The sequence below is a fragment of the Sceloporus occidentalis genome, unplaced genomic scaffold (assembly GCF_023333645.1).
Source record: "Sceloporus occidentalis isolate IW3139 unplaced genomic scaffold, rSceOcc1.0.p SCAF_1, whole genome shotgun sequence".
NCBI classification, from domain to species: domain Eukaryota; kingdom Metazoa; phylum Chordata; class Lepidosauria; order Squamata; family Phrynosomatidae; genus Sceloporus; species Sceloporus occidentalis.
This window is the reverse complement of record NW_028316981.1, coordinates 231499016-231521588: the sequence shown is the minus strand read 5'-3', so window position 1 is coordinate 231521588 and position 22573 is coordinate 231499016. Positions and strand designations below refer to the sequence as shown.

At 37.5% G+C, this 22573-nt stretch overlaps 1 protein-coding gene across 12 annotated transcripts in view; it reads right to left on the bottom strand.

Annotated features, from left to right (window-relative positions):
* The window catches only part of PTPRD (protein tyrosine phosphatase receptor type D), a 1452104-nt gene that overhangs the window by 175772 nt on the left and 1253759 nt on the right, over window positions 1–22573 (bottom strand). For 6 of the 12 annotated variants that reach the window (XM_089489811.1, XM_089489739.1, XM_089489757.1 and 3 more), the window contains 4 exons: window positions 7193–7378; window positions 5143–5160; window positions 3358–3468; window positions 2004–2015 (listed from right to left, as the gene is read on the bottom strand). In XM_089489811.1, coding sequence (XP_089345937.1) covers window positions 2004–2015; window positions 3358–3468; window positions 5143–5160; window positions 7193–7378 — 327 coding nt within the window. The remainder of the gene's footprint in view (window positions 1–2003; window positions 2016–3357; window positions 3469–5142; window positions 5161–7192; window positions 7379–22573) is intronic. The other 6 variants (XM_089489746.1, XM_089489749.1, XM_089489793.1 and 3 more) reach the window with 2 other exon arrangements.

Here is a 22573-nt window from a genome sequence, read left to right as displayed (position 1 = left end):
AAAAATAAATTATAAATGAGACATATATATTGTCATGATTTTCTTACAGTTACTCATCAATATATTTTAACCACATTCATAAAACAGCTTTTCCAGACCTAATAGGGCCCCACAATTAACTAACTACATACTACCAATATACAAACACCATGCAAAAGATACAGACAAACACACACGCATATATATGCATGTATATTCTGTATGCATATGTATACATATATATGTACAGAAGAAAACTGGAGGGTTGACAGCATGCTTGAGTTGAGTATCAAAACCAACTTCAATGCTGCACACTTCCAGTCGATGTGAAAGAATGTGCTGCAACACATTCTCACATCGCAGCCCTGGAACACATTACCTACAATACACTGAAAATGCAATCTTATTTGCTTTCAGACTCAAAAAGTGGATGCAGCCTCAAGACCTCACACTAACATTGAAACAGACATGGGGGACATAGATATATAAATATAAAGTCACAGGAGAAAAAACGAGGCAAAGCCAGTATGGCTACTGGATTTGGTCATGCAGGCAAGCAAATGACAGAGTCTAAAAGGAACCATGCTTAGCAGAGAATAACAGGAGAGGAAATTTTATATAGGGACACAAAAAAATAACAAATAAAAAAAGGTGGGGATAAAGAAGATTTTTTTTTTAAATGTGAAGGTGAGATAGTTCAAAAGAAACAGGGATTTTGAACGATAGAATGGGAAGTAGGAATATATTTGATTAAGCTCAAGATTGTTATGAGGGATTATATGTCAGTGGGGAAGGAGCAGAACAGTAACACATTCTGGGTTCCACAGTGCTCACAAAGAAGAGAAAGCAAAGTAAGCTGCTAGGATTAGTAATAATATTAAAGGCAGCTCTATAATACAAAATGAACAACAGTAAAATCTAAAACACAAAGCAGAAGGGCAATGCATTCTAACCAAGTTATTAATATTGAAGCAAACACAACACCAAGAAAATTACCAGGCAATAACAGATCAGTGTTCCTGCTTCAAATATTCTTTCTGTGTGTACATCTGCATGTATGTGCGAATATATAGTAAGAGAGGGAGAGGACAGATTTGTACTTAGGTCTTTCGTTGGAAAATGTACTGCAGGTTTTCCAAAAAAGATACTAATTGTCAACTCTTTTTTTTTTCAGCATTAAAAACCCCCACAAAGTAATATACAAATAAATGGATTTAGCCCCAACTGAGAGAAAGTCATTCTTATGTTCCACTGAAATCAATGGGTGTGAAGTTAGTGACAGCTTTGAAGTCCACTGATTTCTTTGTGGCATAAAAAGGAAAAAATGTATTTGGACCAGGGACTCTGTAGACAAAATAAATATCCCTTTATTGGAAGCCTTTCAACTGGATTGAGATAAATGTATGGACATTGCTAAGAGATTCTATAGGGTCTTACTGTGATGGCCTCGTGAGTGAAAGGGACGGGCATACGGAGAACAAAGAGCAAAACATGCCTTTAGCAGCAAGCTGACATAGGTCACACAAAGCAAGTGACAGGCAATGCAGAATTTATAATACCAAGACTGATTTTTTTCCATTGAAATAAATGAATAAAATACAATTGAATATAAAAAATGAAATAGGAGAAGTCTGAGTCTTCATGCCTGGGGTGCTTGAAGGAGGAATTGCGGGAAGTCATTCTTGGATTGGCACGCACCAACAACAGAAATTAAAGGGATATAAGATTGGAGTGGGGAGGGGGTGGGAGAAGCAGGAACACTGACCAAATTGACATGGTCTTTAAAGTGTTAAGAGTCTTACATGTTTGTCATGCATCCAGACTCTCTCCCTCTCACATCATGCACAACAGTTAGATACCAGCAAACACTAGAAGCCATGACCAGGGCATTCTCTGCTTAAACGTAACATCAACTTAAAAAGAAAAAGGCCACAATGCAGCTACATTCATTTCATTTGTATTCTTTGTTATTGGTTTAATTAATAGTTTTGTAAGGTGGGTAAAAAAGTAAAAAACACACCAACCTTCTCGCAGCTCTGAGGGATGTAGGGGGTTTGATGCAGAACACAATGAAATGAGGAAAGGAGAAAAACAAGGGAAACACAGAGAGAGTAAAAAGGCCATATCAAGGCTTTCAACTGCTACTTGAACATCTTTTACTTGCTCTAATCAAACCTTCCTACCTCACCTCTGACTGTTAGCAATTTCTCACAACTATTATGGTGTTAGAAACTAGCATCATGGGTGGGGGGAAAGGGAATCCCACCAGGTAATAACGGCACACATGCCTCATGCAGTACAGTATTTGGAAAGGAAAAGGCTCAAATAGCTTTCTAAGGAGGCCATAATAACCTTCACACCCTTTCTAGCCAAAAAACTAAATCATGAATATAGATATATTTAATTTATGCCTCTCCCCCACACTAAAGTAATGAGCTAAAAACTGTACAAGTTGTAAGTGGTTTTTTTTAATCCCTCTTTAGACTTCCAACCCACCCTTTCACTTGCAGGCAGCTAGGAATATCCATGTATATGTTGGAAGTCATGCTCTTCTGAAGGTTGGTGTTAAGAGCCAGATGTTAGAAACTTTGCCCAAAAGGAAGCACATAAAGTATATAAAACCAGGAAAGAATGCTTCCAATTGTTTAAAAAGCAACCATCCCTGTTACTTTACTAGAGCATACCTGTATAAATCTACCATTCTAACTCATACCTACTGAAAAGACAAGTCAGCCTTTCTGCATACCCTCCACCCTTAAAAAAAATAATAATACAAAGAACAGCTAGTTCATTACAGCAGTGCCAGGGATTACATTTTAATGATAAGATTCCAATTTAAAAGAAATATGTAATTGTATGAAACTATGCTTAACGAATAAGAAAAGGTAAGCTACACCATTGTCTTCTTCGCAGAGAATTTCCAAGCTAAGAACTTTTCCTTTGTGACTCAGCGGCAGAGGTCATGTAGGTACACACCTCTATACCCTGAGTTTCAATTAGAGGTGAATTAGTTTCACAGCAAGCAATCACGTTAGGAATTTAAACAAAACAAACCAGAGAAAGAAAGAAAAAGAATAGAAAAACCCAAAATAAATGCAACGCTCAGATCAATAATCAATGCAGGAAAAGCAGAAGTTAAGATGTAAAAATGTAAGGATACTTACAAACCTTAAGTCACAGTGGCAGATTGGACTCAAATGTGCCTTGATTCATATCACTCCCCTCCCCCCAAATTTGGTTCACTAAAACATTTTTCTTATGCTTACTCTTTGCCTGCACACCTTGCGTCCTACTGTAATCATGGCATACAACCTGAGAGTAGCTTAATAACCCTTGAGCCTGAATGAAGAGTGGACGCTGGGGATATGTCATTCCTACCTCTGACATATAGATTGGCAGGGGCAGAATATCGTGTACCCGCACTGTTGGTTGCAACACACTCATATTTGCCTTGGTCAGATTCTTCACTCGATTCGATTTGGAGGGCACCTGTATGGATATAAAATACATTGCCAAAGAGACTGTCAAAGTAGAATTTTCAAGCTCCTAACTACACACCGCTTAATAATAAAGAAAAGCCCTGTGAGCGAAGGTCCACTCAACGTCGGATCATTCTCTTGCTAAGGTAGCACAGACAAAAAAATGATGTGATGAAAAAAACAAAGAGATTATTTTTTTCACACCATCAATGCTAGCACAGGAAAACAACCTGCATTTGTCAAGCAATTCTCTAGCACAATACTGTTTCTCCTAGACTATTAAAATGAAGATGGGTGAGACTGCTTCAAGGAAGTATGGCTTTAAAATAAAACAAAGGAGATTAGGTCATTGGGTCATCACCATTTAGTTTATTCAATTTATTTCATTTCTACGTTTGACAAAAGTAATATAAAAGGTGGCAATTGGCCAAAAAGAAAAAGTGAGAAGTTGGGTATCAAGAAAGTCTCCTGCTGAAGAAGGCCAAAAATGTGCAGCGAGTACAAAAAAAGGCTGCTTGAAGTGAAAAAAGAAACCAATTAGTCATTTATAGTATTCAAAATATTCTTGTAAAGAAACAAAACTCCCTTAAAGACATGCAGATTGGTAAGAAAAAGAAAGACATTTCGCCACAACTTACAATCTTTTAGTGCATTTGCTGAAAAACAAGAGGAGTTGAATTAGAAGGCACAAAAAAGGTTAAAAAGCATGGCCCAAGCCAATAAGGAAGAAGCAACCAACCACTGCTGAGGACCTCAAGATGGCCCCCCTAAGACACCCATCAAAATCCACGACTGGGATTAGCAGTGTGGTGTCACAAAACCCAAGAAAAATGCAAAACAAGAATTATAAAAGACATGAACAATTTTCTTTTAAAATAAAATTATTAAAAACCAGAAATACCACATACCACCAAGAATACTGAGTCATCAACCTTTCCATTTGCAATGCCTGAAGATCAGAAGGATCCAAAAATCCAGTGAAAGGCAAATCCAAGAAAAAATATTATAGTGTTGCTGTAATTTGTTAGGGAGAAGAATGTGGTTTGTTTGTTTGTTTTTTATATTTTATTTATGAAGTTAAAAGAAAAATATATATATACATAACTGAACAAAAAAAACAGGAAAAAAAGAAACCCTTCTGAAAGACAAAGTTAAAAAGAAGATATTCCATGTTGTCTTCTGCATGTCTGCAACTGTTCTCCAGACCATCTTGGCTTGGTCCAAAACAAGAACAGCTAAGGAAGAAAAAAATGATCTTTTTTTTTTTGCTCCGGTTGGACCAAAAAAAAGAAAGAAAGAAAAAAAAAAAGAAAAGGAAAAAAGGTAGAAAAAGAAGAAGAAAAAAGAAAAAAGGGACAAATGGTACGCTGTGACTGGGTTGTGGCCTGTAGACCTGGATATGCTTTCTTTGAAGCATATCACAAAGGAACTTAACTTTTTGAAAAAAGGAATGAATGAACAAACACAACTTTTTTTTTCTAATGAAAAGTGAAAGGGATTGTGAGGAAAGAATCACAAGATGAAAGTCACTAGTTAACAACTAAATATGACAAAAGAAATAAATAAAATGAGGAACATTTCTGTACTGTGTTTATTTTTATTTTTTAAAAAAGGACAATAATGAAAGGGATGGAAGGACAGAAAGAATAAGATCATTCTGTGAACGTTAGTTCAGCACTCTTACCTCTTATTGGTGTACCACCTGCGTGGATAATATGAATGCAAATAAGATTAGAAAGAAGAAGCATTAGTACGAGAAGAAGGAGGCTAGGGCTTTGGAAGAAGAATCAAATTAGAGTTACAGATTTAAATATGGTTTCAAAAGAAACTTGAATTTTTATACTGTCAAAAACAGGAATAATTAAATATATATATATATTTCAGGTACAATGATCAGATTATATAAAACAAAGTATTGGTGTACCAAAGTGGGCAAGGCCATCATTTGTGAGGGGTGGGGCAGGGTGGGGTGGGGCAGGGCATATCGGTCATTCATACAAGAGTTTTTTATAGGGTTCAAATATATTGGTTTTATACTGGTCAAATATATTGAATAGACCTGAAATTCTTTAAAAAAAAACTATACAGTGCTACATTTAGTATATAGTTTAAGAAGTGAAAATGTATAGCTATTTAAATCATAGATAGATAGATGAAAGAGAGAGAGAAAGAGAGAAAGAGAGAAAGGGGATATACCTAAAACTATCTGGAAATACACACTTATTTATACTGGATTCTTGCAATTTACTGTGCTGTAGCTAAGTGAAACTTGTGTATTGTTTCTCCTAACTGAACGTTTCTAAGACTGATACGACAACATTTCTGTGAAGGATTGTGTGTGTGCCACTACACAGATCCGGTGACTACACTGACTGTTAGTAAAATGCATGCCATGCATTTTAAGAGTAATAACCATCATTATAATACCATAATCATAGTATTCTGTATATGAAAATTAGTGGGGGTGAAGTGCGCTTCAGAACTAAGCACTTACCAATAGATTCTGGAGATTTAAATACGGAGAGAAGAAAGACAGCACAAAAATATTATTATATTCCTTATAATTTGGCACAAAAGTTTTCAAGTTAAAGCTCTATATACTAAATAGTCTATGTCACATGTGAAAATTATTCTAGGTTGTCTTTTTTTTCTTTGTACATTAACAGAAGTTTAATCGACACAATTCTTCTGACAACAAGCATAGAAGTTGATTAACAAGACGGATTAACATAACAGGACAGGTCAAAAAGCTAAAGGTTCTGGGAAGACAGGTGATTTCAACAGCTGATTCTATAGCAGTATAATTGCCCGAGTAAACAGCTTATTATATTTCCCACCCCCTGCATTATATTTTATATGGGGATAAGCTTAGGAAATTTAGAGTTATCTTATTATGAAGCTGCAGAGCGCATAAGGCAGGGTGAAAGGATTACTTTGGGAAGTAAAACAGGGAAAGAGAAAGAGCAGCGAAAGCTGGACTCTACAACAAAAGCAGGCTTCTGTAGATCCAAACCCTACAAAATTGGTGAAGCTTTAGCATGTATGCACATTATTGTGTTTAAATCCATTAGAAAATCTCAGCCAAAAAAATCTCTCCTTTCATAGGCTAACCCAAAGATTTATTTTGCTGTTGCTTGTTTTTTTGCTTGTTTTTTTTGCTTGTTTGTTTTTGAACAGATATTACACATGAGAAAAAAAAGTACTGTGTTTCATGTATTAGTGAGAGGAAAGAAGATGTGTCCAAACTGGGTAATCTTTGGTTGGTTCAGGATGTTGAAAAGAACTCACAAAACACAATTGTTACAGAATACAGTTTAAGCATCGAATAATGAAAAATTGGGGTGGATGGATATAACCATTGGTACTCCTTGCATGTTCTGAAGTCCAATGTTGAAATAAATTTGTTTTCTTTAAAATAATAATAATAATAGGAATAGAAGAGAAAATGGATCTGTCAAATACTGCTGAAAAGCAGTAAAGGAAATTAAAAAAAATATCAAAACTACAGTCACAGCAGTGAGCAATGTGGAATAAACAGAAGCTGCGAGATACACACACACTGGAAACAAGCTATGACAATAACACAGACATGGACAACACGCTCAACAACATAAAAGTAAGAGGAGATGAAATCATAACCTATAAAATAAAATAAAAATAATTAAATAAGAACAGAAAAGAAAACCAAGGAAGAATAATTTTAGGCATTATCACAAACAGTAACAAGACCTTACCTGATCGTAATTGTTTGATGCGTCCATTGTTGCTTGTGTCCACAGGTAAAAAATCTTTGAACCACGTTATTTCAGGATCAGGATTTCCGCTGGCTGCACATAGCATGGTGGCTGTCCGAGTGCGTTCAACCACCTTTAACTGTGGTCCCATATCAATGGTGGGGAAACCACGAGGAATTTGATCCTCTGAAAAGGAAATATATGTTATGTTTACAACATATTTCTTATGACAATCACAGTCCTATTACAAGTTCATTTTCTAAGAGAGTCCAGTTTGAGCCAGGCTTGTTCTTACTAGAGATGGACAAATCTGTGAATTTTGGGCCCATACAGACAGGCCAAAATAAAGCTGCTTCGGTGGTGGCGCAGTGGTTAAATGCCTGTACTGCAGCCATTCACTCGAAACCACGAGGTTGCGAGTTCAAGACCAGCAAAAGGGCCCAAGCTCGACTCAGGCTTGCATCCTTCCGAGGTTGCTAAAATGAATACCCAGACTGTTGGGGGCAAATTAGCTTACTTGCTAATTAGCTTACTTGCTGTTCACCGCTATGATCTTTGGAATAGCGGTATATAAATAAAACAAATTATTATTATTATTATTATTATTATTATTACTTTGGAGGTATGGTGTTTAAATGACACATGCATCTTAAGAGGCCAGAAGCTGTGGCAAAGCTGCGCTCCAGTCCAGTCCAGTCCAGCTTACTTCCAAAGTGGCCTGAAGCAGCTTTATTTTGGCCTGTCTGTACAGGCTCTTTATTTCCTTTATTTATTTATTTATTAAAAAAAAACTCCAATCCTAAATTCATTATGATTCATTCCCATTTTGATTTATTCACCGCACAATAAACACATTTTGTGTGGAATTTTGCTTATATACATATTTTGTACAAGTGGTTTTTCATCCATTTTTCCCTTTCTGTGCACTTTCCAGTAATAATGCATAATTCTATATACATTTCTAAATTGGAAAATTTCATTGCATGCTTTAAAGAATATCAAGGTATTTCAAAACTAATTCAAATGTGTGCAGATTTTCAGGAAATATAAGCCAGATGTACCAAAAAGAATTTCTTCCCTAGCTATATTCTCAGTCACAAGAGGTTAAAGAAACCACAGTTCCCTGAGGGAACTAGGATTGATGTGAAAACAGAAAACATCCACATAATAAAAGGGGGCGAAATGGTGTATGTAGGTATGTGTACCAGCTGCCCAAAAGCCACCCAAGGTGTATGCTAGCCCTGGCCACTCCCATCCTATAAGTCCTAGAGATGCAAGTGGGAGATATCCACATAGACCTAAAAGCTTGTAGAATCTTCCAGCTGCCCCCAAAACAGATACATTGGTGGAATGATATATCCGATGGAGAAGAGCCTTCCCCCCCTCCCAAGAAGAAAGGTCCTGTAAAGCAGAAACCAAGAAGATGGAAAGTTTCAAAAGCAAATCAGTTTCAGCAAAACCTAATCCAGTAAGGTACATCACCATCTGGTCTCTGAAAAGGAATGATTAGAAGAAGGTATGTGGAGGGGCAAGCTGACTTTATATAGCCTCATGCTCTGCCCCCTCACACCCAGTGTCCCAATGCCAGTTGCAAGAGCTTCCAGTCTCTTTCCCCTCAAGGCCATCAAAAGGAGGTCCCTATCCTGTAGTGCTGTACACTGTGCATGTCTGGGACCCCATCTCCTGAGGGAACTGGGATTGATCTCAAAACACATTTTTTTAAAATTATCTCTTCTGACACACAAAAGAGAAAAGGTAGGATGAGAATTGCACAGCTAGAGTTCATGTAGCTTTATTTAGAAGAAATATTGTTCATCACATCTGAACAATAAAATAAGCTTTATTAAAAGAATATTGCAAGCTTTATTGAAAGCTACTGGAAAATGTTCAGTCATACTGATGTGATGTTATTACTGAGGATCCTAAAACCAGAGAATTTCATCAGTAAAACAGGAAGGGGGGATTTTTGGCATCTCCTCTCTCATTCACACTTCCCCAGGAAGCTCCCCTGTTATTCCAAAGGATCCCTTATCTCACTGTACAGTTCTGCACCTGTCTGCATTTATTTGAACTTAAATATGACTTAATTTCCAAATAAACACTCATGGTACTGTAGCCTCACTTAGATCACCCAGAACTGTATCCGCACAATGGAATATCTCTCTTTTTAGAATGACAGCCTCCAATTCCATTTCATGAAGTACGTCTTACATTCATTCCTTTCTCAAAATAAGGTTTTCCCTCAACTAGGAGGAACTAGTGTCTCAGGCTGCATCCCCACTGCAGAAATAATCAAGTTTGACACCACTTTAACCGCCATGGCTCAATGCTATAGAATTCTGTAAACTGTAATTTGTTGTGGCACCAAAGCTGAGCCAGTGTAGATGCAGCCTCAGATTCACAACACTGCCTCAGGTGCACAGAATTGGTAATGTGGATTTTTACAGCAAGGACTTAATCTGATTTAATCATTGTAAACAGAATAAGAATATCCACAAGAAAATTTCCTGGATATGTCAGGTTGTACCGTAATAATCTAAAAATCACATTCACAACCTTTACTGTTATAAAGGCTTCACTGATTTTTGTTAAATATCAATACAGCCATAGTTCTATTTTCCTCAACCAGATGAGTAAGAGGAAGGAAAAAGATCAATAACTACTGCAGAATGCATGCTTTGTTATTAAACATCTTGCTTGGCAAGTATTGACATGCAATTCTTTAAGGAATAAAAATAATTGACTATAAATTGTCCAATGTCAAATAAATTGCTTGTTTTGCCAAGAAACCGTCAGATCTTTCACATAGCTTCAGTAAAGCTTTCAGAGGCATTGAAAAACTCAGAGGGATATGCTTGCACACCGGACCAATCTTTGCATTCCCTGGTGACTTCCTTCTCCCCTAGGCTATTTAATCACTGACAAAATGAATGTATATAAATATTGCTACAACAGTGTGGTAGCTACTAATCTTGAAAGTTAATGTCTTTTTTTTTATCTTTCCCAAGAAGTCAGAAGTGTCAAAGGCTGATATTGTTAGGCCTTTTGCTATACTGTCTTACCAAAGAAACCTACATTTGATAACAATTTATAAGATGTGAAGTCTTTACCTTGGGAAATACTGATAAGGGTTGACTTGTGCCACACTGAAGTAGTACTCTAATGCATCTGCATGACCTTTCCTTTTCCTTTGAGACTCGCGAAAGCAGTCCTCAGGCTCCTCTTTTCATATAAACAAGTGCATAACATAGATAATCTATCTTGAGCCCCCTTGCTTATTTTTAATGAGGGTAATTAAATTCTGTCCATCCTTCTTCTGCACTGAACCTCTCTGGATGCAGAATCATCATTAAATTTTCATGAGAAACATCACAATGTAACAGATTCAAATAGTCAGAACTGTTATACTTTGACAGTTGTGGCTTGTTTCCAATCTAGCTGTCAGGTATTTGGCAATAAAAGCCCGTATTCAACATAAAATGGAGTAGAGGAAATAATGAAATTTGTAATTGGAATGCTTATCTCAGTGGGTGTAGTTTATAAGACGTTAATTGCTTTCACTTCCACTTTAAATTTATTAGTTATTGCTATTAAACCTGTCTTTCCAGTTTGAGGATACGATATTTGACAGATCATCAAACAAGATGAACAACCAGATCAATCAGCAATTATATTACAGACACATATCCTTTTAGAGATGAGGGGAAAGTGTCTACTAATCAATATATCAGTAGCTTTAAACTTCTAAAAGATGTGAAAAAGGAAAGATCTCGCCTTGTTCATTAGTGTGTGAGTTAATGTCATCATTAGGATTTTAACTACAGTGTTCACCTCTTTCCATTTTAATATCCAACCATGCAGAATCAGGTAGTAATTCATCAACAATTTAAAACCAGATCTGATCTTCCCAGCACCATGTGTCAGTGCCAGTTAAGCAAGCCATTAAAGGGCAGATTACCTATGTCCTTGTGTTCAGGGAATCATACAAGTAACACACATATTTGTTTACTTCAATAAGAGATCTGGCAACATTTTTAGCATTTCTAAGTTGTCTCCCCTGCATGCCCGTTTTACTACTAAATTACTTATTCTATTCCAGGTATGTGTTTTCTCAGTTTTTCACTATTAATTATGAGCATGAACTATTAAATGGTTTCTTACATACTGTTGTCCTCTTCTTTATTAAGAAAAGATCACAGTTTTTCATAGTTGACATCTATGAGCTGCCCGTCTGTATCCCCGCTACGTCTAAAATTATAATGCAACTTCACTGACAGACTAAAGACATTGAAAGGGAACAGCAGGCCTGGTTTGCTGAAAACAGGTAGGAATGATAGGGCTGCATATTTCCGCTTCTATGAATGCTAGGGACTGCTTTTTTTAAAATTAAAGTTAGGAAATCAGGCCAGCTAATGGTCAAAATGGGCACCAGGAGGAATGATTAGCATTCAGATAAAACCAGATAAAATGGCATACTGGCCAGATAAAATGGCATACAGAGACCCTAGTACATGAGGGATGGACACATGAGGCACCACAAGGCCAGTTTTAAGAGCCCAATTGCCCACAATTGCCACCTGCTCATGTAGTCCCAGTTGCCCATAGTTGCCCAGAAAATCTGTGGGAAGCATAGTTAGCTATTTCAGTCCATTTCTATCATGAACGTATGTAAGGTTCTTGGGGGGTGAAAGGATCATCTGATGTGAACGTCTGGGAGCTGACTTCCCCTGGTATCATGTATTTTTTAATATTACATTTTACAGCAAAAAGCCTGCTTCACTATCCCCATTCTCCCACATGCTTTGATCCGCCCTGGAGGTCCAGTGTTAGCACCACAGTTTTATTTACATAACATAATGTCCTCTTCTTTATGTCCTAAGAAACCAATTTAAAGGTTTCTCATGATCTAATCTGACCAAATGAGAACAAGGAAATATAAAAGAGTTTCCTGGCACTACACCTCCACCCTTTTGAAATAATGCAGGAATTTTAAATATCCTTTCCACCTGTGGTAGGGAGGGGGGAATCCTAAGCATGTGAAGTTATTTCTTTATTATATTCTCTTTCATAGAACTCAAGGTAGTACACACTTGCATTTTTCCCCCTATCATATCAACCTTGTGCAGTTGGGCTAAGCTGACAGTGATTGCCCTAAATCACCCAGGGAAACACTAAATAGGTCTCACCTGCCTCAGTCTATAAATCTAAACAGAAAATAGATGGCAGCTTTCATCACACTGAGTCTGTGAAAATCTTGTTTTTTTTTAAAAAAAATTCTCTTTCTCTACCAGTTAAGACTCAATTTGAAGGAACAAGGTGAAATAGGGAATATAGCCAGTAAAAACCTAAGGTATGTAGTTCCTTAGCTTGGAAAGGATTATCTGTAATATGATTAGGATGCTATTAAATCAGGGATAAAATAGATTTTGCCACAAATGAGGATAAGGGCATGGGATTTTCTAAGATCTATTTTATTTGCAATTGTGTGTACATTATTTTCTACCTCCAACTCCCCCTCCATAAGAACTACTCCAGGAGTCTCCAATTTCTGCTCAAATGAGCAGTTAAAATGCTTACTAAATTAGTTTTTGTTTATACCATTATCATTTGCACATTTGTGGTTATCCCAATATCATTTGCAAGTTCATGGCAATACCCAAAGACCAGTTTCAGAACATTTCAACCTCCCTGAAAACACAGTAAGTGATTTGCAGGTTGAGGTCCTTGTACAGGGATTCAACAAGGAAATTACAAAGGAAGACTAGAAAGAGGAACAGCTGAACTGAATTATTTGCAAATTTCCAAACCATTAGCATAGGTCTGAACAAAGACAATGACTTCATGGTACACAACATATATTAACACAAGAGCTCTGGTACTGCACATATAACTAAAGGAATCTTTTCTATTGAACCCTGGGAAACTTACTTTTGTTAAGCCCATTTATTGCTTTCAGACATCATCACTAATTGAGTATAGTAAAGCCCTGTATCACACTGTGCAGCTCACTGAAATATAGGATAACAGTTATGATTTGCATCTTTCTAGATCCTATTACATTCCATCTCACTCCCACAACTGTGTAAACATGTTTTATACCTGGAGCATTTATTATCACTCTGCACTGCATCCAAAAAGTGGGTTTACATTCAAGAAAGTTCATGTGAAAAGAAAAGTTAATATTAAAGGTACTGTTACATTTCTTCATTCTTCTTTCTTTCAATGGTCCAAGAGACTAACATGGCTATTTCCTTGAAAGTTCTTATCTAGAACAAAATCATTACTTCTCAAGTAATTTGGTCTGCAACAAAATACATAGGGAGGAATCCAGTCCAGGGTGCAAAGAGTAAGAAACGAGGATTACTGCTCTGATGCATCAGAGACAATGCATTATGTGAAAGAAAGGCTGGGCCAAAAGAGGATTTGAAGGCTAAATTTGTTTGAATATTGCCTGACAGATTCCACCAAAGGAAAAGGAATATCTGTTCTTCAGAATGAGTGCTTGAAGGGAATAAAATTGTGCTAGCCAAAGGATAAGATGCTTGCGATACAAATGATGCAAATCAGGCAAAAACTGAAACAGATAGACTTATTCTAAGGATGTACAAATGTACATGATCAAAGGAAATGCATTAAGTAATGGGAATTATGTGCTCTTTGGCCTGAACCTTTGATATTTAAAATGTAGCTAGAATATTGAGCTTGTAAGAAACGGCAGCAGTTTTCCCAGAATGAATAGATTTTCTTGTTTAGTAGCCTATACACAGAGCCCTGACTCCCATGATAAAGAACTGTGGTGAGTGCATTCAACCAGTTTTAGAAGCTACATTTGATAACTCAAATGAATGTTAAGTATTTAGTGTCTCCCTGAAGCTTTGTCCAAATCAACAGAAATTTGAATATCTGGCAAAATTTACTTTCACAGAGAGAAAAAATAATTTAAAAACAATGTAGAAGCAAGGAAGGTGAGGAAGGGTGAGACAATTGAGGGGGGGGGAGTAGACTCCATGATGTAGCTGAAAATTCACATTATAGTAAAATACTGCACTGTGCACACACTCACTATTAGGTTTAAGTAGTCTGTCCTTTGAAGTTCAACATTTAAAATGAGACTTTATTATAATGAAGACTTGCCGGTACACAGTTTAAGTCATATAAATTATTCACGACAGATTACATGGTCAAATTGTAATCATATTGGAAATTTCACAGTTTGTTATAGATTAACGAGAAAAAAAGCAAATGTATAATGCGACATGGATTCATCTCCAGAGAACAGTGAAGCATTGTCAAACTCCACAAAAGAAGGAAGTGTCTATTTTTAAGAGACGTATGCTACTCATCCAGAGCAGTAAAAGCTCTTCCCCTCCTCCACATTTTTAATCTAGTGGCTGTGTCTCCACTGCTTCAAGCAGAGACCAAAATAAACCTGACGAGATCACGTTTTAATATATTTTGCATTAAAAATGCATCAAAAACACATCAGTAAGATACCACACTGCCTTCTTTCTCCATTGCCTTATGGGAAGGGACAAGTTCAATTTTTGGTCATTGTTTCTATAACGCCAATGGCACCAGCTAGAAGGTTTGTGGAGGCAGTATTCCCAGCCTCCGGGGAAGGGTCAGAGTGCTTTGCATTCCACAGCAGTTCTCTAGCAGCCCATTAAAGAATGACTCTGGCTTTTCCTAAGGGAACTGTTTCTTTCTTAGAAGAATGCTGAGTACAAAGCTTCTTTTTAAAAACAAAAACAAACCAGGTACTAAGCACACACACCCAAAAGGGGGGTGGATTCCAATACGTTTTTTTCTTTGTAAAAAATAAACTTAACAAGAATATGCTAGTTCTCCTTAAAAATGAGGATTAATACAAATGACAGGAAAATAATGAGTTACATTTCCTATACAATAATGGATAGAGGGGGAGAGAAAGAGAGAGAAAGAGAGAGAGAGAGAGAGAGAGAAGATTCCATCGTATCAAGGTTCTGCTTCTACTTTTGGCATTTTTTTTGGAAGAATGCAGGGTATCAGTTGTATCAAACGTGGCATAATAAAGAATGACACTTAATTAAATTGATCACAGTTTTCAAGTGTATACAAACAGTATAAGTGTTACATATTTCATCGGAACTTAGAGCCATCTTTGAATGGTAAAAATATGAGGCTGGATAAGAAACTATCTGTGTCAGAGTTTAGAATGGCAAATCATATATCCCACAAAACGACAAAGAAAGCAAAACGGATGGCCTTGGCTTGAAAGACTGGCAACTACAAGTGATCTTCCTTTCCCTGGATCTATGGGGAAATATGCCAAGACACAGCCAACTTGGTATCTGTCAGGGCCAAAAATAAGACAAATAGAGCAGGTTTTCCTTGACTTCTAGTTTTACATGTCCATTACTTTCCCTTTAGCACACATGAACTGTAAACAGATAAATAATACACAAGTGAAAGCAAGCAAAACAAAGAATCTTATGCTACAAATATTTAATGGAACCAACAAAAATTATATATAATTCATTTTTTGAGGGGGGTGGGGTGAGCTTATGAAATGTAAGTGGGATTCCCCCTGCCCCATTACTATTTTAATATGGAGGAAACCCTAGCATTTTCTAGCTTTGGTGTGTCCAGTTTTTGTTATCTTCTGAAAGCAGTTTGTCTAGACTGATGATGAATTAACACACTACTACAGGGGAAATATATTTCAAATCTTTGATTCCTTACAGCAAACTCTTGGTATTACAGCAAGATCACTGCAGGTGCAGGCCATAAACACTATTATTAGGCTGTGCCCCATCCTATCACTTTGTCAAATTCCTACCACTTTCTACCTGAAAAAAAAATCGCCAGCAGGTTAACCTGAGACAGCATGAGTAAGATTATTGTATTTACTTCTGATTGACCCACAAAATAATAGCTCTTCGTTTCACTACCCTTTAGAACTGTGTACAGCAGCTGGAAGTCTCTCTACTTGTTACATGGAATTTTAAAAATCCATCAAGATGACCAGCTTTAAAAAAAAATGGGGAAAGAGTGGTGAGGGAAAATACGTTCAGGTTTCTAGGGCTGGTGCTCTATTCATTTCCAGGAAAGTGAAATGTCCCATTGGTACTGTTGTACCAAATTGCCCAGAACACCCCCCCCACCCCCCCCGTCAGTGGAGGCATTTCACTAAAGCATTTATTCTCTGTGTATAAATATTAGAGAAGTCTCTGGGTGGAAAACAAATAACCTGTTGAAAAGACATAATCAAATTCTCTCCCATAGTGCCTTTCTCCTAGGATCCTCCGAGCCTGCCAAAGAATAAAAAAAATGGTTCTCCAAATCGGCACTGTTACAGAAGATGTATGCCATTTAATGTGGCTGTTGCATGCCTTCAAGTTGTTTCTGACTTATGGCAACCCTAAGGCAAAGGTATCATGGGATTTTCTTCACAGGATTTGTTCAGAGGACGTTTGTCATTGCCATCCTCTGAGGATGAGAGAGTGTAACTTGCTGAAGGTCACCCCGTGAATTTACCCCACACTTTTTGTTTAGAGTGCGAGATGGGGCTTGTACTTTTTGACTACCTAGACCCCTTATAGCATTTCAAGCAAGCAAAATGCAGATCTGTGATTCTAAGAATGTTACTTTTATTCTTCTTCTTTATTCATCATCATCATCATCATCATCATCCCATCTTTGCCTAATGAAAAAGCCAGCAGGTGTTGAAAACTGGCATAATGAATTGTGTGCCTTCTCCCCTCCCCCCAAAAGGTATCACCACAATGTATATTTTGGATTGCAGATTTTGTTTTATGGTCGGTACCCCTGTATTTTAGGGCAATGTGCATGTCCACAAGAGAACATAACTCCAGATGCTAAAAAGGAAAGCCTTTGTGTTAGCTGTCAAACCTGCCACATATCAGCTTATGAATATTCTTCAGGCCTTACTCAGTGACCACCTAGAATCTAAAGTTCTGAGTTGGAAATTGCAAAACCATTTACTGGGAGAATGAAAAAAAAGTTTGTTTCAAAACAATTGCTGACCAACCATAGAAATAATGAGATGAGATACAATAAAGGAAAGACATTGGGCCATTTATTATCTTGATTATTGATTTCTTAAGAGAACTGCAACTAAGGGGAGGGGAGTAGCCTAATGTGGTAGCAGCTGCAGTTATTGGTCTTTTCCTCAGACCACCTCTGCAGCTTCCCATGGGTGATCATACCTGAACCCCAAAGACAACCCAAAAGCTAGATTACTCCCTGGCTGGCCTACATCAGGAAGACCAACCAGAAAGTCCCTCAATTAAGCCCCAGGGATTAAAGAGAGGGTTTATCTTTCTGGCCAACCTCAAGGGACGTCTCTTTCTTCACCTCCCTGATCCCAAGACCTGAAGAGGTAGTTTCAGAGACCCCCCTTCCACCTTTTACCTAGGTGCTCACTGAACTCTAAATCTCCCCACAGTCCTGCCAAATGAGAACCTATTTAGACTCTACCCTTAACCAATTGTCCAGGTCCGACTGGGAACAGTATGGGATAGGCAAAAAAGCCTGTGGAAAAGAGGAAAAATTCCTACCTGGACAAGAAACTACCAAGAAACTTCATACTGTATGAACAGCAGGAAAGTGGGTTGATCTCCTGAACCAGAATGGCTCAAATCACTTCTGGCCATGCCCCTTAGCCACCTCTTGCCATGGTATAACTGCCATGACTAAATTTAAACTTGTCTCCCTGTTCCAGGGAGGCCAGAAAATTATACATCTCCAATGTCTATGTCATAGGGGTAATGCACATTGCATCAGAAGGAAAACAAGATTCACTAAACCTCCAACACATGATGTTTTATACCAGAAAAGCACATTAGATGTTTACATACAAAGCCTTTCTACAATATAAGTGCAAATAAGTACTTTAATAGCAGGATATTTTCATAATTTATTGTCATTATCATTATTTTAACAGTCTGAGAAAGTTTTCTGAACATGTTTATTTTGAAGTCAGTTAAATCTCTCTATATTTTTGCAAGGTAAGTTAATAAGCAATTTTTGTAATAAAATGATTCCCCCTGCACAACTACAGAGACTACTGTTAATAAGATATTAGGGTTTTATGGTTTGTTGTTTTGTTAATCCTGAGATAATCACCTTTTAAAAACCCAAACCAAAGTTTTCAAATTTAATGAGCTCTTTTAAATAGCCACTGTCATAGGAAACGTCAATAACAATTTTATTTTCTTTCTCTTGAAGTCATTAGCTAAATGAAACCATAAATGCACTTGGCAGTTAAAATCACTTTATGCATTATTTAAATGACAGGTGAAATGACTCATTTTGTTTTTAGATTATGAAGTGATCATTGCAATTATCACAAAATTGCTCAGTGATTTTTTTAAAAAAAACACTCTGTTGATACTGAGTTAATGCTATTACATGTTGGCTCACACTACAAAAATTGAAAGAACTTAAGTTAAAAGACATGTCCCCTGATGTGTTCCATCACCAACTGTGCTTGCTTACAACTTAAGGAAATGTGGCACTTTTCTTTTTCTTTGAAGCCCAAATTCAGATGGGGAGTATGGAGTAACAAAGATGTGCCACCTTTTCATGATGATATCTTCTCTTGTGAAGCATCTCAGCCTTACTAGAGGAATCCTTGTGGGTGCCGACCTATGCCTGTTTGTTGTTTACATCAGTATCTAGCAAGATGCATTCAACAGTGAGAGGAAGCACTCTTCTAGTATCCTCCATCAACATTATACTGTTGGGGGCATTACAGTGTGAATGACCTGTGGCTAGTTCATGTCCTTTACATGGGATATGGAACTGCAGCAGAATGAATGACAGAAAAATATTCATTCACCATCATGTTGAGATGTATGCCATCAGCCATGCTTCAATGTATCTCAAATTGCTTGGGAACACTGAAATGCTCAGTTGGGCTAAACTAGGTTGAATGTATGAGAGAAAATATTGATCCACCATCACCTTGAGATTTTCAAAATTAGCCATGCTGTAGGAGTTATATGTGGTTGTTCTGGAAACTGGCATGCCTAGTGAGGATACAACAGGTTGAGTTGTGTAATGTCATAGTTGAAAAGACAGGATAAATGCAAAGGATTAAACAACTTGTATATCCTGCACTCAGAACAGTGAGAACAGAATACAGAGAAACAGATGGTCTCCAATTGGAAAGGCCGCATTCTATCACCCTACCTATCCAACTTGTATGCAGAAAATATCATGCACAGAGCAGGTTCAGACTCAGAGGAAGGAGAAGTTAAGATAGGATGAAGGAAAATCAGCAGTCCAAGATATGCAGATGACACCATGCTACTAGCCTTTTTTGTTTTGCTATTTGTTATTTTGGTTTAGGGAAACACCTTTGTGTGTTCATCATACTTTGGCCATACCATGTGAGGACAGGACTTACTAGAAAATATAATAATACTAGGAAAGGAGCAGGGTGGTAGAAAGAGAGGAAGAACACATATTAGATGGACAGATTTAATCATCATCAACATCATTTATTACGATCAACAGATCCAATAGCTCCAATAGAAAACTCAAACATGAAATTAAAAACAAAATCAGAAAGGAATAAATAGCACAGTAAAAACAATAAAATGATTGCTATCAGATTTATTTAAAACATAGAGAGCGCTAATCCTCTTTGCTGCTGAAAGAAATTTAGCAACAGGCAGCATTACATTTGGGGACTTATCCTTCACCAAGAACCTGATATGAAACTGGGCAGAACATCCAACAAGTTTTTTCAGTGGTGGAATAATCAAGATTGTGGTGCACCTCTCTGTAAAAGCTAAAGGACAATATATATATATATATATATATATATATATGTTTCATTGACTTGGCTTTCGTATTATTACAAGGGTACTGTCTTGCTAAGTAAGGGACCCCAGCAAATCTGCCTTGGAGCAGTTCAGTGGAAAAAACATTGCATCTGGCCTGATAAAAAAAGTCTGCGGTACTTTGGAACTGTCCGATTTATAATGTAGTCAGATGATTGGCAAGGCCCAGTGTAATGTACATTCAATGCACTAGGTGAGCAGCCAACATAGGAACAATAATGATCACAAAATAGATGCAAAAAGCTATGTCCCACAGTCTCTGCTTGAGAGATTTATAGGCTATCTCCAATCCCAAGTTAGTTAGCAGTGAAGAAGAGAGAACAATCAAAGCTGCTTTTTTGTACCAACTACAGTTGTCCCTCTATTTGTACGGACTTCATATATGTGACCCTCACTTACACATGAGGAGCAAATGGAGGGGATTAAAATGGGGTGTGCACCATCTATGGGGCTTGAATATGTGCAAAATTCCATGGGGGGGGGGGGTCCAGAATGGATCCCCCATGAAAACGGAGGGCTGACTGTGCTTACATAATTGTCTTGGAGCAGATATACAAGCAAACCTGAACCAACCTCTAAGACAATAAGACAATGCCCTGAGCCCCCAGGACTTGAGCAGAGTGGATGAGAACAGGAGGGGCTTGGTGATGCCTCATACATAGGGTCACCATGAGGCAGCTAACAACAACCACAAGCATTTTCTCTCAGCACACCATTTATTTGCTTCAAATTGAATCTTCCAAACACCACTTTGGAATCAAAAAGATGTGTGGGCTAAGCTTTGTAAGCTCAGTTGTCTAACATGATATTCTGTATAAGTCCCTGTGAGCAAACTGTAGAGTGGAAGGAGACTGCCCTGTAAATGCACTGCAGTAGAAATAATTAAGTAACCCATTACTGCTTAAAATCAATATGGTCTGATACTTCCAAGATACATGTTTCATGAAGGTTCTTAAAATTCTATGAAACAGGTAGATGATTTTCAAACCTCACTTTGCTGTTTCACATTACTGATACCATCATCAATAGCAACAGTATTAGGAAAACCATCTACAAGCACCAGACCTAAAGTAATCAGCAGCACTGCCACTCTCACTCCACTCCATTGGAGAAGACCTCAATTTTCGTGGCTCTGAAAAGAAAATGCATCATTACAGTGTTGGCAGTTTTACTCCGATACCCTAATGTAATGTAATTCTGCTATCCTTAAAGTCACTTAATATGATGCATGGCATAATAATTTCTGCTTTAAAAAGTGCTCATTTAATACTGTTGGTTGTACACCACAACAAACAATAATGATGGTGACCATTTGGAAAAAAAATCCAAAGCATTACACTATGGTAGTACTCCACTTAAGAATAACCAGAAGTTCCATTCTTTTACTTCAGCTTTTGAGAGATCCATACAAGTCAAAGGTTCCCAGACTCCAGGAGCCAGAAAATAAATTCCTCATTGTGACCCAGTTCTAGAAACTTGTGTAGCCCTGTAAGTAGAGCTTATTTCAGAGAAACCTGAACAGGATGATCATTTACAGCATTTGCAGTTCCCGCCTGCCACCCCCCCCCCCCCAGGTGGCGGATTTACTTCTGAGTATAGTTTACACTGATTCTCTATTTTCTGTTCCTTTCTTCTCCCTCTAATGTTATGTCAGAACAAAGCCAACAGGTATCATTTGGCTCTTTGTTTGTCAAGTAAATATTTTATTTTCTGTCTCACATAAGATTATTTGTTATTACACAGTGTAATATAAATGTGTTTATATTATATGTTTTTTGTTATTATACCAGTGTAATATAAATGGTGCTGGGTTTACTTCTGAGTAAGATTTTTTAATTATTATATCAGTGTAATGTGAATGCTGAAATTAAAGGATTGTAGCATATACCAATGAAGAAAGGCTTTTTTTTTTATTTATATACCGCTATTCCAAAGATCATAGCGGTGAACAGCAAGTAAGCTAATTAGCAAGTAAGCTAATTTGCCCCCAACAGTCTGGGTACACATTTTAGCGACCTCGGAAGGATGCAAGCCTGAGTCGAGCTTGGGCCCTTTTTCTGGTCTTGAACTCACAACCTTGTGGTTTTGAGTGAATGGCTGCAGTACAGGCATTAAACCACTGCGCCACCAGGGCTTGCTTCTGAGTAAGCCTTCAAAATATTCTACCATACCAGGCACTGTAGTTCTTTCAATCAGTAATCTAGTCTGTCAGGGGCAGTGATTTCTTTTATCTTCAAAATTACACTAGAGTCAGTCGACAGAATCTTTCTTTCTTTCTCTTTCTTTCTTTCTTTACCCCCCCCCCTCCTCCTCCTCCTCCTTGGCTATTACTGACAGGAAGGGTGATAGGATAACTTGTGTGTGATACTGGGATATTGGACTGAGACCTGGGAGATCCAGGCTCCGGTCTTCATGGAGCCATGAAATTCACTTGGTGGATTCAGGCAAACCCAATCTAAGAGTTTTTGTGAGGATCGAGTGCGAATTGATAGAGTTGTGCATTTCACATTAAGCTTAACAGATGAAATGT